At 34.2% G+C, this 15,359-nt stretch overlaps 1 protein-coding gene across 12 annotated transcripts in view; it reads left to right on the top strand.

Annotated features, from left to right (window-relative positions):
- The window catches only part of OXR1 (oxidation resistance 1), a 485,242-nt gene extending 470,605 nt beyond the window's left edge, over positions 1-14,637 (top strand). For 9 of the 12 annotated variants that reach the window (XM_020879420.2, XM_070477248.1, XM_020879443.2 and 6 more), the window contains 6 exons: positions 4,489-4,569; positions 6,369-6,494; positions 7,275-7,427; positions 8,794-8,889; positions 11,379-11,452; positions 13,406-14,637. In XM_020879420.2, the coding sequence (XP_020735079.2) occupies positions 4,489-4,569; positions 6,369-6,494; positions 7,275-7,427; positions 8,794-8,889; positions 11,379-11,452; positions 13,406-13,541 (666 nt within the window). In that variant the 3' untranslated portion in view covers positions 13,542-14,637. The remainder of the gene's footprint in view (positions 1-4,488; positions 4,570-6,368; positions 6,495-7,274; positions 7,428-8,793; positions 8,890-11,378; positions 11,453-13,405) is intronic. The other 3 variants (XM_020879426.2, XM_020879428.2, XM_020879488.2) reach the window with 1 other exon arrangement.
- Positions 14,638-15,359: the final 722 nt, after the last annotated feature.

Here is a 15,359-nt window from a genome sequence, read left to right as displayed (position 1 = left end):
TTGTATGAATTTAGTGGTTTGTGTCTTTCAATGAATTGGTCCGTTTCATCTAGGTTTTAAGTATAGAGTTGTTTATAATATTCCATTATTATCAATAGTGGTGACCTCCCTTCATTTATGATATAATTTATTTGTATGTTCTCTTATTTTATTAATTAGCCTAACTAAAGATTTAAATTACAACTATTGAAAACAGTAATAATTTAAAGCAAAAAGGAGCCAAGTTTTAACATAACCCAGGTCTAATTTTGTAATAAAGAATATCTCATATATTATGAAATGTAGAACAGAGTTTTAGGTAGTTTCAGGATGCTATTGTATGCCCTTTTTTGTTAGCTAAAACAGCTCAACTTTAATTCCCTCCTTTTCAAAAATATTTTTGGATATCAAAGTAAATGTAAATGGCATTGTTAAGTAACATTTTTCTTTCTACGTCATCTCCCTTTACTAAGGAATAAAAGTAAGGAGTAAATGAGAAATGAAAATTCCACATTCACAGATATCTCTATTAGTTTGCAAGGCAGTTGGGGGAAAGGAAGTTTGTTTACAGTATAATCCTAAGGGGAAATCCAAGAAAGAGGACTGTTGAGGCGAAGCGAAAGACACTCACTTGTGTCCAAGTCTCTGTGACCCCATGGAGTGTAGCTTGCCAGGCTCCCCACTCCATGGAATTCTCCAGGCAAGAATACTAGAATGGGTTGCCATTCCCTCCTCCAGGGGGTCTTCCCGACCCAGGGATCGAACCCAGGTCCCCCACACTGCAGGCGGGGTCTTGACTGTCTGAGCCACCGGGGAAGCCCAGGAGGACTGTTGGACCAAAGCGCTGCTCTTCCTGGGAAACGTGTTCTTCCTCATGACATTCACAGCAGCTCTACATTTCCCCTTTCTTCAGCGTCTGTTCTTAGTTGTGTGTCTCACTGTAACAGAGATGGGTGGATTTCACTCTGCCTCTATGTTTGTAATTTGTTGAAAGTAAATGCTTAGGCAAACAGTTTGTGAGATTCCTTTGTCAAAAACTGCAAAGACTGGAGAGTAGCACTGAATTCTGCAGAGGGTAGTTTCTGCATATGGGATTTAGTAGTATATCCAAACCACTTTGCACCTTAAGAAATGACTTTCTAGCCAGACAGCTAATACACTTTTAGTTAGAAGGTCTTGATTTCCTCAACTGTGTACTTTAATACTTGGGAGTATGATGTAGGACATTTTGTAGCAATCTGTCCATTTTCTACTTAGGTTTAATTTTTTGGATAAAATAATACTTTCTGTACATGGTTTATGATTTACTAAGGGATTAAAAGTTAATTTGAGACTAATTTCAGATCCACCATATATACTAGGAATCTGTATCTCTTTATTCATTTTGATAGGGGGAAGTATACTTCTCTAGTTGCCAGTGGAGATAGATGGGCCTAACACTGTGCAGCTGGTGTTTGCTCTTTATGGGAAGATACTCCAAGATGAAGACAATAGCAAGAAGAAGGAGAATCTGAGCCTTGCCCAGAATAAAGCTAATAAACCATATATTTCTCATTCTCAAAGTCAGAGACCTTCCTGACCACACATGCGCAGAAAGGTTCCTCGAAGGTCAAAAGGGAGGGTGATCATCATCACCATAGTAGGTGATGTCAGTCTCCCTATAGGCCTCTTTGCGAGACTCCATCTTGTCTAAGAAATGTGTGAACACGCATGGAAGGTCCCTGGGGTAAGCCAGATACAGTTTTAGAATCAGGCAACACATGGTGATTGGCCAAAGGAAGCCCAGAAGAGAATGTCCCTTATGACTGTTTAAACTACCATGAACGTGAGATGTGCTCTCTGAGTTCACTGATGTGAGTCTATTCGTAACATACCCTTTTTACCTCCTATTAAACACTGTACTTGTTTCACTACATGTTGTCTCTCTGTGGGAATTCATTTGTATAGAGCCGATGAGTCAAAGGCCTTGTCACTGGCCACTGTGCCTGGTGGTCCAGTGGCTAGGATTCTGCGTTATCCCTACCACAACCTGGCTTCAGTCTCTGGCCAGGGAACCCGAAATCCTACTTCAAGCCAAGGCCATCTGAGATCATAGTCATTTGATTTCAAATCTTTCTTCTTTATTAGTTTACCTGCACTTTTGACAATGTTGTATATCTCCATTCATCACAGCATGAATAAATATTTCAGGGTAAGGACGTGGTGAGTTTGTAAGTCCCAGAAAGGAATATAGTTTAAAAAAATATTAGAAAAGTAGATTTGTGACGTTAAAGAAACTATGACATTACCAGATATAATAAGCTTATAATGGCAATTTATGGTTCCCTCACTGTCAGTTCCTGTTCTAGGTGATGTTGGTACATAGATTATAACTGATCCCTTTGTGAGCAAATTCAACTTTACTTTCCTCCAGAAAGTGTGTTTTATATGGTAAAAGAGCTTTAAGTGTAAGATAAGTGCTGAGTGGAAGAATAGAAAGGATGGAAAGGAATAGTTAAGTCATATAATTTGAAAATTCTTGTATAGAAAACTCTTGTAGGCTGAATGCCATAGGAAAACAGAAGAAAAATATAACTGATCTTTAAATATTTTGTAGAAAGTTCTTTTTGTGCCTTAGAAAAGGAAGCTGTGATTTTTAGGTTTTTACTTTTAGTACCTAATTTTTGTTTCATATTTATTGAAAATACTGTTGTTCTTAATTGATCAATCTTTAATATTTTTAAATTTAAATTTCAGAGTAGGGAAACTGGGCTTCACTGATAACTCGGTGAAGAATCTGCTTGCGGTGCAGGATATCTCAGTTCAATTCCTGGGTCGGGAAGATCTGTATATAAAATAGTTGAGCTCTGAAAACTGAAATGTTTTAATATCAAAAATAAAAACCAAACATAAATATGGATACTCTTCAGCATTATCCTCTAGTCTTTAGGTAATTGATGGAAAATCATCAAGTAAAAGTAATGTTAATCCCTGTTTACTCTGTGGTGGGCACTATATTCAGTCCTTTTGCGCATTTTATTTCTTCTTTTTATTTACACAGAAACCCTATTTGGTATGTACTCTTATTGCTTTCATTCTTTTATATACTCTTATTATTTCCTTTGTCTTATTGTTCCCATTGAGAAAATAGATAAAGAAGGAGGGAAACCTAGTTCCATCCAATTCCCCAGAGGTTGAGATCATAACCACTTTGGGTTTCTTTGTAAGTAGAGAGATAGTTATCATATTGCATGTGTTCTTTGCTTTGTGAAAGTCAATCTAATAATGGCCAGAATGAGAAAATTTGTTCAGTTTCTTTTCCATTTTTTTAATTCTCATGTCTCTCATTGCTTTCACCAAGTTTACCTAGCTCTTTATAGAGGTAACTGATTCATTTTAGTTGGCTGGAACAAGAAACTTTTTAACAACCTAGTTTAGAAGTCTAAACTCTTGTGGGTCAATTAATTTAACTGCATTTTGTGGCCAGAACCTCTGCACATAACTGTTTGATCACAAGAGGAATTTGTCATAGCTCAGGAGTATTCAGCAAATACTATAGCACAACCAGAGTTCACTGTATTATGGTTACTGTTTTGGGAATTATGTCATGATCTGAAAAAGCTGTAGCTGTTGTGTCAGTCTGAGGAAACTTGTCTGTTTTCGTGGGCTTTTTATAATAATGTTTATCTGTCATACATGGCTTTCAGATTCAGCAGTGTGCAACAGACTTGTCTAGGCAACTATAGAAGATACAGAATTTCCCTTGGTAATTTAGAATGTAGGAAAGTCATTAAGTTTTAGTCGCAGATAGCTGCTACAGTACCAACTCTAAAGCAGTACTGTAGAGGAGAGGCAAAAACTTTCAGTTCAGGGTTATTTAGAAAGACTGAAGTAGACATGCCTGAGAATACAATTAGATATGCTTTTAAAAATCTAATTTTCTGTTTCTGGAGCTTATTTTTCTTATTGTCTTAGGTTTTAACATGTGCTTCGTATCTTTTTCTTGCTCTTCGACTTCTATATTATGATACAGACTGTATAGCTTGGGTGTATGCTACCTTTGCCTAGCAGAAATTTTTCCAACATTACCATTAGGATGTCATGTTTGAGTTAAACTGATTGGGAGAGTTGAAACTACCATTTTTTTTATAAACTGCAACAGAGATTTTAGATGTTATCTTTGATGTTAGCAAACTTGTTATATTTCATATAGCATTTTTTTTATAAAGGACTGTGATTCTACTTACTCAGTCAAATTTTGTCTACATGAAACAATCCATAAAATAAACCTTTTACATTGTGTACTAGTAGTAGTTAGTTGGATGTGGTAGTTAATAAGTTAAATATATTCATGTGTATTTCACTGTAGATTAATATATAAATCTCTTGGATTTTCAGCATGGAGTGGGAAAAGAAATCCTAATTACAATTCTCTTTCCCACTTAAACTTCTCCAGTTTTTGTTTTATTTTATTTGGGCTGTTTTTCTCAACTGTCAGTGGAATTATTGTCTTCCTGTCTCCATATTCAGGTAGTGTCAGTGGCTGAGTATCACCGCAGGATCGATGCTCTAAATACTGAAGAACTGCGCACACTCTGCAGACGTCTCCAGGTGCCCCCTTCAGTAGTTTAAATCCCTTCAGAGATGGAATACTTCCTATTTTTAGTGTCTTTCATCAGAGCAAATCTCTTTTTTGAAAGATTTGTTTTGACTGCAGCACTAAAATGCCCCATCAGAAAATTCCTTTTTGTATTAATAAGAGTACAGTATTGCCTTGAAGAGCTGTAGGGCTATCTTTTCTGGCATCTTTTCATTTATTAAAAATATTCAGAGGAATTTTCTGTTATTTTATAACTGTTCTCAGTACTGTGTTTCTTAGACTGGTGAGGAGTTTTCATTTAACATTGGAAGAATGTCTTGAGTTTGAGATTGAATGTTTACTAAACGGAATCTGGAAGATGTGGTACTATGGGGAAATGTTTAAAAATTTAATGGATAGCAAGGTTCTCTTTAAGGCTATTTCACTTGTATCAACTTTACATCAAATATTTTAATGAGATGAATTGTTTTTGTCCTTGAAGTTTTCCTGGTTGGTATTAGAAATATTTTGGAGTAGTACCGATTAGGCACTAGAACTAGATAAATTATTTAAAAATATGTGAAATAATCTGTGTGATTTTTCAGAAATAACTATGTATTTGAACTCATTTTTCAATTTTGTGTATTATTGTGTGTTTTCCTTTTCTTAATGAGATATGCTTTCCTGAATTTTTATCTTTTAATGCTTCTCATACTGCCTCGGATTTTTTTTTTTTTAACCTTTCACATTATCAAAATAAGGGTAAAACATGATGATGTGAAAGAATTAATATAGTTCTCATCAAAAAACAATACAGTTCTAGAACATGTATTGGTTGAAAATGTATGTTGTTAAGGTTTGGTAAGAAATCTGTTAAAGGAACAAAATAATTTAGCAAGATTTCATTCCTGTGTGGAATCACAGTCGCCGAAAATTGCTGCATTTTAGTTATCTGCTCCAATAGAATTCTGTTTTCCGATTTAAAAGTTTCATCAGTAATACTTATGTTTTCATATATTTTACTTTCTAATATTATTGCATTTTATAGATTAAATTAACATGAAAAAGTGCCAACATAATACATTCTAAAAGAATTCATTCTTATTTAATGAACATTTTTATCATTTTAAGAATATCAGTGAGATCATTTTCATCAAACAAACATATACATTCTTTTCAGTGCATCAAATTGTTCTAATTTAGAAAATAGGTTTGTGAACAAGTTAACTTTTAGATGTATTGTTTGGTTCAATTAGATTAAAAAAAAAATTGTGTTTAGAAAGTAAAAATTTTAAAGGCATTTAAAAAAAAGTAACCTTTTCAAAGCATATAAATTCACATATACATGCACACCAGTGAAGCATTATACTTTTTATTGTACTATTTTTTAATTAAAATTTTGGCACCCAGGAGGTTTTCTTAATTATTTTTGGCAAATTTTGTTTACCATGAATAAAATAATCTCATAAAAATAATCTCTTTAAGTAGCACAGAGAAAAAAGCAGGCTAGCTTGCTCACTTTTGCCCTTCAACAGAAGAAGTATAGTTTGCATGCAATTTACTGTTTTTACACAGAAATATAGGGTTTATCTTTCAATACCTGTCCTTATTCATGTAGTGGATGAGGAAAATGTCTACTTTAGCAGAAATCTCTTTCTACATTAGACATGCCATTGTTATTAGATGGAGCATCTTTTGCCTTCTACAATCCTAAATTAAAGCTTTAGCCACCTTTTTCAAGGTATAAGATTTGATATCTCTCAAAAGGCTAAACATTTTAAAGGTTTGTTGCGGTTTTACATTAATATATTGCTTCTATTTGCTTCTTTAGATTACTACGAGGGAAGACATAAATTCCAAGCATATTACTCCAGTGAAAGCAGACCTGGAATCTGAATCTTTTCGACCAAACCTAAGTGATCCCAGTGATCTCTTACTGCCAGATCAAATTGAAAAGGTATGATATACCTACTTATGTACATTTCTGAGTATGTGCCCATGAGTGTAAATAGCTTCTTTTTAGTTGATTTAAAAACTGAAGAAGCAGGGCTATTGCTCCTATTCTTACTCTTCAATGAAGAAAAAGTAAACAAATTATAGCAATTAATGTAATGGAAGATATTAGGAGATTTGGGTAACCAGACGTTAAAATAAATGGCAATAGTAATTTAGGTGAGACAGTATAATAGCCAGTATTTAATTTCTTACTGCGTACCAGTTACCTGCTTTATATAGGTTATCTAATTTAGTTGTTTCAGCCCCTGTAGGAGTTAGATGCTTTTATTGTCGCATTTTGTAAATGAAGAAACTTGGGTTTAGAGAGGTTGAATAAATGTTCAGAGCCATATAGCTGTAACATATTGAAGCTTGATTTCTAATTCTGAGAGTCTTACTCTAGATTTGAGAGGTGTTAATAATCTAGGTAACAGTTCATCTGATATTTTTGTTAATTTGATACAGAGGATGCAAACAATAAGGGATTCATGTTTCTTGCCTCTAATGTATGTATTGTTTGGTATAAGTCTTTCTTTGTCTAATGAACAATTAATATTTCATATCAAGAAATGTACAGATATTCTTCAAGCATCTCTGTATCTTTCATAATGATAAATAATTTCTACTGTTACTTTTATAGCTCACATGTTATAAAGTATCATTTAATTCCACTTGGCATTAGTCTTCTGCAGATTGACAATAAGAAGCTATCAAGTATGTGTTAACAATTTATTTTTCAAAGCTTACCAAGCATCTTCCACCAAGAACAATTGGCTATCCATGGACTCTTGTTTATGGTACTGGGAAGCATGGCACAAGCTTGAAGACCCTTTATCGAACAATGACAGGTTTAGACACTCCAGTGCTGATGGTGATTAAAGACAGTGATGGGCAGGTATGAAAAGTAATAACATAGACACCTTACCTTTTAAGAGATGGAAGTAGCAGGAATTTTCTCATATTCTTTTGATAAAAAACATTAGTATATTTTACTAAGTTTATTTGGTAATTATTGAGTGCTCTTGATATGCAAGGCAATGCTGAGTTCTGCAGAGGGATAGATATGAGCATGAATAATTAAAGAGTTCCTACCTTCAAAGAGTTACAGTCTGGTAGAAAAAAAAATATTAAAGTATGGGAGTATCTCTAATGCCAAGCAAAATATGCCTAGTATAGTGAGAACCTATAAAAAGTAAAAGAGATGTTTATATTGTTCATTTCTGTCTGGAGGAGATAAGAGTGAGGTTCAGGGAAATGGTGAAAATTGACAGCCTTGAAGTGTGGAGAAAGTTTTGAAAGTTAAAGATAACTGTGAGGATGAGACCAAGGACAAAGTCACAGATAAGCAAGAAAAACATTGGTTATCCCTGAAACAGTAGTTTCATTAATGGACAGAACAAATCTTTGGTGTCGTCAGACCTGGTAACTTCCTTTGGGGAGGAGGCACAAAGAGAGTTTCCAGAGTGCTGGTAATGTCCTGTTTCTTAATATGAATGAAGGTTAAATGGGACTTTGCTTTGTGCTAATTCTGTAGTGAGCTATATAATTATATTTTATACATATATATATTTATACACATACACATAGCTTACAATAAAATCTATTTAAAAATTAAGAGTATGAAAATAGAATATCGGGGATATAATGACTATAGAGATCATCAGTCAGACTCTACACTCCCATTTCATGATCTGAAACCTTAGACCTAGAGATTGAAATGACTTGTCCAGGCCTCTTATTCATTATGTGTCTTGTACTGTGTAAGGCCAAGGCATTATAGTACTGAACAATTCAGACCCAAATTCTGTCCTCATGGAATTTACTGTATGATAAAGAAAAAACTAGCATTCCTTTTTAGTGGTAGAATGTTTACCTATGCTGGAGGGTTTTTGCTTTCTTAAGTGCTATAGTACCACAACAGCTGTTGTCTTTATTATATGTACATTGTCATCCTGAAATGTGTCTACCACTTTTTTAGATTGTCTTTTTTAATTGTTATAATGAACATCTTTCTAGATTTCAAAACTAGGAAAAATCTAGCATTTTCCCACTGAGAAACTGATATGTTTATACCTGCCAATAATGTGAGTTGTTTAACAACTGATCATGCTTGTCTGTTTAAGTACAGATAGATAAAACTACAGTATATTTCCTTTTTTTTTGTTTTGTTTTGTATTTTACTTAAACATATATAATGGGCTAATGCTTACAGAAACAAATTGATAGTTGTGTCATTGAACATGCCTTTTTTTAATCTTTAGGTTTTCGGTGCATTAGCATCTGAGCCATTTAAAGTGAGTGATGGCTTTTATGGTACTGGAGAGACCTTTGTTTTTACATTCTGTCCAGAATTTGAGGTAAGGACAGTTATTCCAGTTTGTGAAGAGATGGCATCATGAACAGAACATTCAGTCTGGAGTTTTGCATACTTGGATTTGACTCTCAGTTTCTGCCTTTTACTGTTAACGTAGCACTTTTTTTTTCCCCTTCCCATTTTCACCTTCAACTTTGCTGTGGTTAGAATGGGATCATAAAATGTAACAGGGTTGTTTGAAAATTAAAAGAGAATCATATATGTATAACACTTGATGTGGTACCAGGCACACATTGTGGGCCCAGTAAGAAGTAATTACATTATAATTACTGTTTTGTTTATAAATTGTCATTGTAAAATTTCTAGAAACCTTTACTTACTAAATAAGCTTAATAACTTAAGTCAGTCTTGAAAACTTAAAAAATAAATCACTTGGGTTTAAATCAAAAGTGATTACCTGATTTTTCTTTATTGTGATTTGACTAAAGTAGATACATTCTAATGCCAATAAGATTTAAAATTTTTAAATGTACATAAATTTTAGTGAATGTGCTACTCTGAAGCATCGAGTGTAGTCTTAGTGCTCTAGTACGGTCTGATTCAGTCTGGTCAGACAGTTCCTGGGAGATAAAATTTTAATCTTGAAAATAGGAACCAACACAGTTGCTTAAAAAAACAAAGAGTTGTCTTTAGGAACAGCTTCTGGTTAATCTGGTGAGCCACTTAAACCCAAGTTTGTTAGGAGAGTTTTTATTGTGTTACCAAATTCTATTTTGTTCATGCCTGCCTGGTGGCTCAGGCAGTAAAGAATCTGCCTGCAGTGCAGGAGACCTGGGTTCGATCCCTGGGTTGGGAAGATCCCCTGGAGGAGGGCAGGGCAACCCATTCCAGTCTTCTAACCTGGAGAATCCCCATGGACGGAGGAGCCTGACAAGCTGCAGTCCATGTGTACGCAAAGAGTTGGAAGCTACTGAGTGACTAAGCACAGCTTATAGAAAGTGAAAGTGTTAGCTGTGTCCAACTCTTTGTGACCCCATGGACTATACAGTCCATGGTCTCCAGGCCAGAATGCTGGAACGGGTAGCCTTTCCCTCCTCCAGGGGATCTTCCCAACCCAGGGTTCGAACCCAGGGCTCCCGCATTGCAGGCGGATTCTTTACCGTCTGAGCCACTAGGGAGTCACGAACAGAATATCATTTGGTAGCACGAGGAGAACTCTCTCAACGAGCTTGGGTTTACGTGGCTCACCAGAGTAGCCAGTGCTTTTCATTCCTTCCAGGAGACATAGCAACTGACACCTGCAGCTCCTGGAAGCTTCTCGTTGTTAACAGATTTTGGAAGTTTCAGTTGTGCTTGTTTTCAGTCCTATTTGTGATACTGTTTCTACCTGTTAACTAACAGTGCAATTAAACAAATGTTATGTACCTATGAAAAAGTGTTAGTTTATTGAGAACTATAATGAATACTTTGGAAATTGTTTGTAAAGATGAGGTGCTACAAATTGATATTGGATTAATATTAAGTTTAGGTAGAACTTCCATGAAAGATTGAAAATATTTAAGAATATTACTAGAAGTTGTTTTTTTTTTGTTTGTTTTTTTGGCTGCTCTGGGTCTTTGTTGCTGCACATGGACTTTCTCTGGTTATGGAGAGTAGGGGCCACTCTCTAGTTGTGGGCTTCTCATTGTGGTGGCTTCTGTTGTTGCAGAGTACAGGCTCCAGGGCCTGTGGGCTTCAGTAGTTGTGGCACATGGGCTTACTTGCCTGGCAGCATGTGGGATCTTTCTGGATTAAGGATTGAACCCATGTCTCCTGCATTGGCAGGAGGATTCTTAACCACTGGACCACCAGGGAAACCCAACATCTGGAAGTTTTTACCCTGGAATTTCTCAAATGTTTTTATATTCATTGCTCTTTAAAGAAATTGTAACTGGAAGTCATAAGCATGTTACCCATTTTTATGAGAATAATGATAGACCAATTCAAACCCAAAGAAAAGACCTTAACCATATACCAAAATATTAAAATATTATCAAATTAATACACATTTATATTTGATGTCCCTGCAAGAGGGAACAGCTACCCACCCCAGTATTCTGGCCTGGAGAATTCCATGGACTGTATAATCCATGGGGTTGCAAAGAGTTGGACACAACTGAGCGACTTTTACTTCACTTAAATTCGATGTTAAAAATAGCATCTACTCAGTTTTTAGCTGATTTACTTTCTTTAACATTTCTCATTAACCATTGAATTCTTGATACCTGTGTAGTCAGAAAAATTTGCATATATGAAGAAATAGCAAGATTTGTGTATTTAAATTATGTTGCAGTTGAACTCATGCTTTCAAACTTAGTCTTACAAACACTGAAAGCAAAAGCCACCACCCTTTCGGCCCAAACTTTTTCTGTTCTTGTTAGTCTTCTTGCTGTCTGTCTAGGCTTTATTAACTATTTGGAATTCAGGAGAACTAACTGTAGTAATCATTTTCATCTACATATTTAAAGTTGTTTTTTTTTTTCATTTTTGTAGGTCTTTAAGTGGACAGGAGATAATATGTTTTTTATCAAAGGAGACATGGATTCACTAGCTTTTGGTGGTGGAGGGTAAGTCTCTTGAAAATTTGACTATGAGATTTTAAAAGAAACTTTTAAGAATTCATTTGTGTTATTTTTAAATCAGCTATCTTTGAAAAGTTTTGACATTAGAATCCTGATTTATATATTATGACTAATTTTTATATTATGACTAAGAAAGTATATATTTGCAAGAAAGTACTTAAGTGTAATATATGAAACCCTTGATAGAATATTTGTTTATTCATCTCAGAATACTGTTTAGTTGATTCCCTTTCAATTAAAACCCATCTTGTAGAGTACAGTGACTCCTTGATATTTGAAAGAGAAATATACTAATCCCTTCGAGCTTCTCAAATTTTCAAAAAATTATGGTGATAAATTCTTTTTTTCAATTTCTTGTTTTTAAAAAAGGTCTAAAATTTTTCATATTATTCTACCATGGAGACTATTTGGATTGATATTTTAGACAATAGAAGTCTGTTTACCTGTTAAAAATTTTAGTGATCCCACCCCCTTACAGTTTTCAGGGCTTGTTTTCTTATTTATTTTGTTTTTAGCAGTTTGAGTAATCAGCAGTTTGATTTGATTCTTTTAGCATAGCAAGCACTGCAGGGAACTTCGATTTCTTATTCTGGTATTCCAGCTTCATATGGTCTGCGTGGTGGTTGGAGATCCATGGCTCTACTGCCTCCTAGCCCAGACTTCTTAACTGGCCCTTGGCAGATGTGACCTCCTTCATTTGTTACTTCTCTGTGTCCTTCAAAATAAGACATAATACATGCTAAATAATTCCCAAATTTATGTGTTACTTATTTCCTGCATTTGAGGATATATGTAATAATAATAATTCATTCAGCTTACAGAATCTTATTAGCCTGAATATGCATCATCCCGATTCTAACAAATTCTCTTAACAACTTCTCTGTAGATAGGTATTTGGAAGACATGATTTCAGTGATTAAAATTTAAGCATGGTTATTATAGCCTTCTCTGAAGGACATAACTGGGTAACTAAAAACAATGTTATTTTTAGTTATTGAAATCAGCGTATGGTGTTCATATGTTCCAGTTAAATCTTTTTTGGTGGGGAGGGGCAGTCAGTCAGCCCTCCTCCAAATGGTAGTTTTAATGTGATTCAGTTAGCTCTCTAGGAAAGCCTCACAAGCAAGTGGCTTATAATTTCAAACTGTTAAGCATGCCTTCAGTCTTTCAGAGTAACATACACAGTGTCATTAGATGTCTGCTGGAACTTGGTTTTGATGATACACCATGATTCCAGCAAGCTGATAAAAAATTAGGTCATTTGATAACAAATTAGAACAAGTTTACAGTCTTTGAAGAAGGAGAGTACGGTCTCAGGAAATGGGAGGAAGGGACTTGATATTCCAGAATTTCAAACAGGAGCCCCAAAGAAATCAAAATCATGTAATAGACTGAATTTAGGATTTAGAATCAGACCTGATTCAAATTCTCAGCTTCAGTACACATTATGTGTGGGACCTTGAACAACTCAAGTCTACAGTTTCCTCAGCTGTGAATTGGAGATTGAACCCTTGACACTAACCACACTTTTTATTTTAGATGATAGGGAGTTTTCATGTCTCTGAGAAACTCATATTAAATATGTTAAAATCAAACAGCAGAGAGAAATGTATAATACCAGACAAAGAATAACAGAGTAGTGCCTGCTTCAAAAGCTAATTCTTTGTGAAATTAATTTTATAGGGTTCATTATATTCCTTGCTCTGTATGTTCAGTGATTTTATAATGGGATATGAACAACAACAACAACAAAGTTGTTTTGTGCCAGTGTGGAAAGGAGTAGAGAATGGCTTGGAAAAAAGAATGAGTTTAGAGTTGTTGGCTATTGAAATGTCTCATTAAATTAATATTTTACAGCCTCTGCAATTATTCTTTTATAACTTAGGGCATAAGTATTAAAAGACTCTTGTTGGAACTGTTCTCTTCTATATATTACAGGGGAGAATTTGCCCTGTGGCTTGATGGAGATCTCTACCATGGAAGAAGCCATTCTTGTAAAACATTTGGGAATCATACACTTTCTAAGAAGGAAGATTTCTTTATCCAAGACATTGAAATCTGGGCTTTTGAATGAATATAATGGTCTCTGTCTTAGCAGGATAATGGCCCAAACCTGACATGGACAAACAAGCATTGTTTGGAAAGTTCAAGAAGCAATACAATGTAACATGTAGCTTGTGTTTTAAAATTAGTTCATATCACCATTTATTATAGCTATAATTTTGGAATTTATTTTTAAAATCATGTTTCTGTCCCGGACGTTTTTAGGTTTATATCATGGCATGGGTCCATGGAACTTAACAGCCTAGGTTTTGTCAAAATTTTGGTAGCATTTTAATCATAGTGACCACCTCCTCTATAATCCATGTTTTCTCAGTCTCCTAATAGGATGGTGCTCTTTTGTTGAACCTATTTTGGTTTTTTATTTTTTAAACCACATTGATTGTTTTACTACAGTAGTCTAACTTGAGATATCGAGGGAATGAATACATGATACTGCCATTATCTATGAGGTTGGCACAAATGACTATTGGACATGCTTAACCTAGTTACTTTTAGAAAGGAAAAAAACACATGCCAAAACAACATGTACTTCATAGATCACTGAGTTCTAGTTTTAATTCACACTACTGCATTCTCTTTATTAATTTTGCCTGTATTCTCAATTTCATTTTAATAAAAATGAAATTTGAGGAGAATTCTGATTGTAATAGACCACAATGCACATGGTCTTCAGGTTTGGGCTTATGCTTTCATCATTGAATTGTCTGATGAAGAGTTATAAAATGACAAAGGAGAATGAGAACTTGATGATTCTAGTGGACTTAATATATCAAGCAAGAAAATATCTACTTACATATTTGTAGCTTAGCAGGGCATTATCATAACTAAAAAACTATGAAACAGACGCATATTTCGTCAACATATTGTGTCAGGTAAACTGTTTTATAGTTTTGTTGTTTTAGCCTTGTTGCACACCAACTCCCAAAATATAGCTTCCTATTCAAAAGGAAAAAAAAAACTTGTGATTTTTTTTTTTGAGTGGTATGTGTTATTACCATTAGCATTTGCTGTTACAAAAGGGCAGTGATTATAGTAGAATATTGTAACTCAGTAGACTTGTTGAATATGCAGACTTACTGTCAAGTGACCTCAAAAAAAAAAAAGAATATATCAGTAGTTCTTATCCTCTTTTGTAGGAAACCAATAATAAGCCATTATGGCAATAATTCATCAGTTAATTTCAAAGCTTCATGTTATGCAAAAAAAAAAAAGAATCCTGCTGTTATACATGTGACAGTGACCTTGTGCTGAAATTTCAGCTATTCCAGATAAACATTGTATATTATCTTGTAAATTAATGTTTAAAGGTAGTTTTGTTCTTATAGAAAGTGTTGATTGCCAGGTTGCTTATAGCACTTTAAATTATTCTAAAAATGAAATTATAAGCCAAATATGTTGGCTTAAGTAGTTTTAGTTGTATAGTACTTGAATATATTTAGATCTTTTGAAAATTTAGATAATATCTAAAGAAAGCATAATGCTAATGAAAAAGAAAATCTGATATTCTATTTAATATGCTATTGCTGAATATGAATAGAAATGCAGGGCATCGTTTCTTTGTCTATGTAAAGCTCACATTAAAAGTTACTAACAGTGTATAGATTAAATGTTTACAATATAGGGAACTGTAAATAAATATATCAGTTTTCCCCCCTTTGGTCTTCCACAGCAGTATTATTGTCTTTGTGGAGTTGACTAATCATAAAAAAATCCTGTATTGGATTTCAGTTAAAATAAGGTCATAGTGGTATATACCAAATAAAATTAAATACATAAATATAAATTTGAATTTGTATTTATTGAATAATCAAGTTATTTTCTATTTAAG

This window comes from Odocoileus virginianus, chromosome 15, assembly GCF_023699985.2.
Source record: "Odocoileus virginianus isolate 20LAN1187 ecotype Illinois chromosome 15, Ovbor_1.2, whole genome shotgun sequence".
In the NCBI taxonomy this organism is placed as follows: Eukaryota; Metazoa; Chordata; class Mammalia; order Artiodactyla; family Cervidae; genus Odocoileus; species Odocoileus virginianus.
The sequence above is the reverse complement of the archived record's forward strand: the minus strand, read 5'-3'. Positions and strand labels throughout refer to the sequence as shown.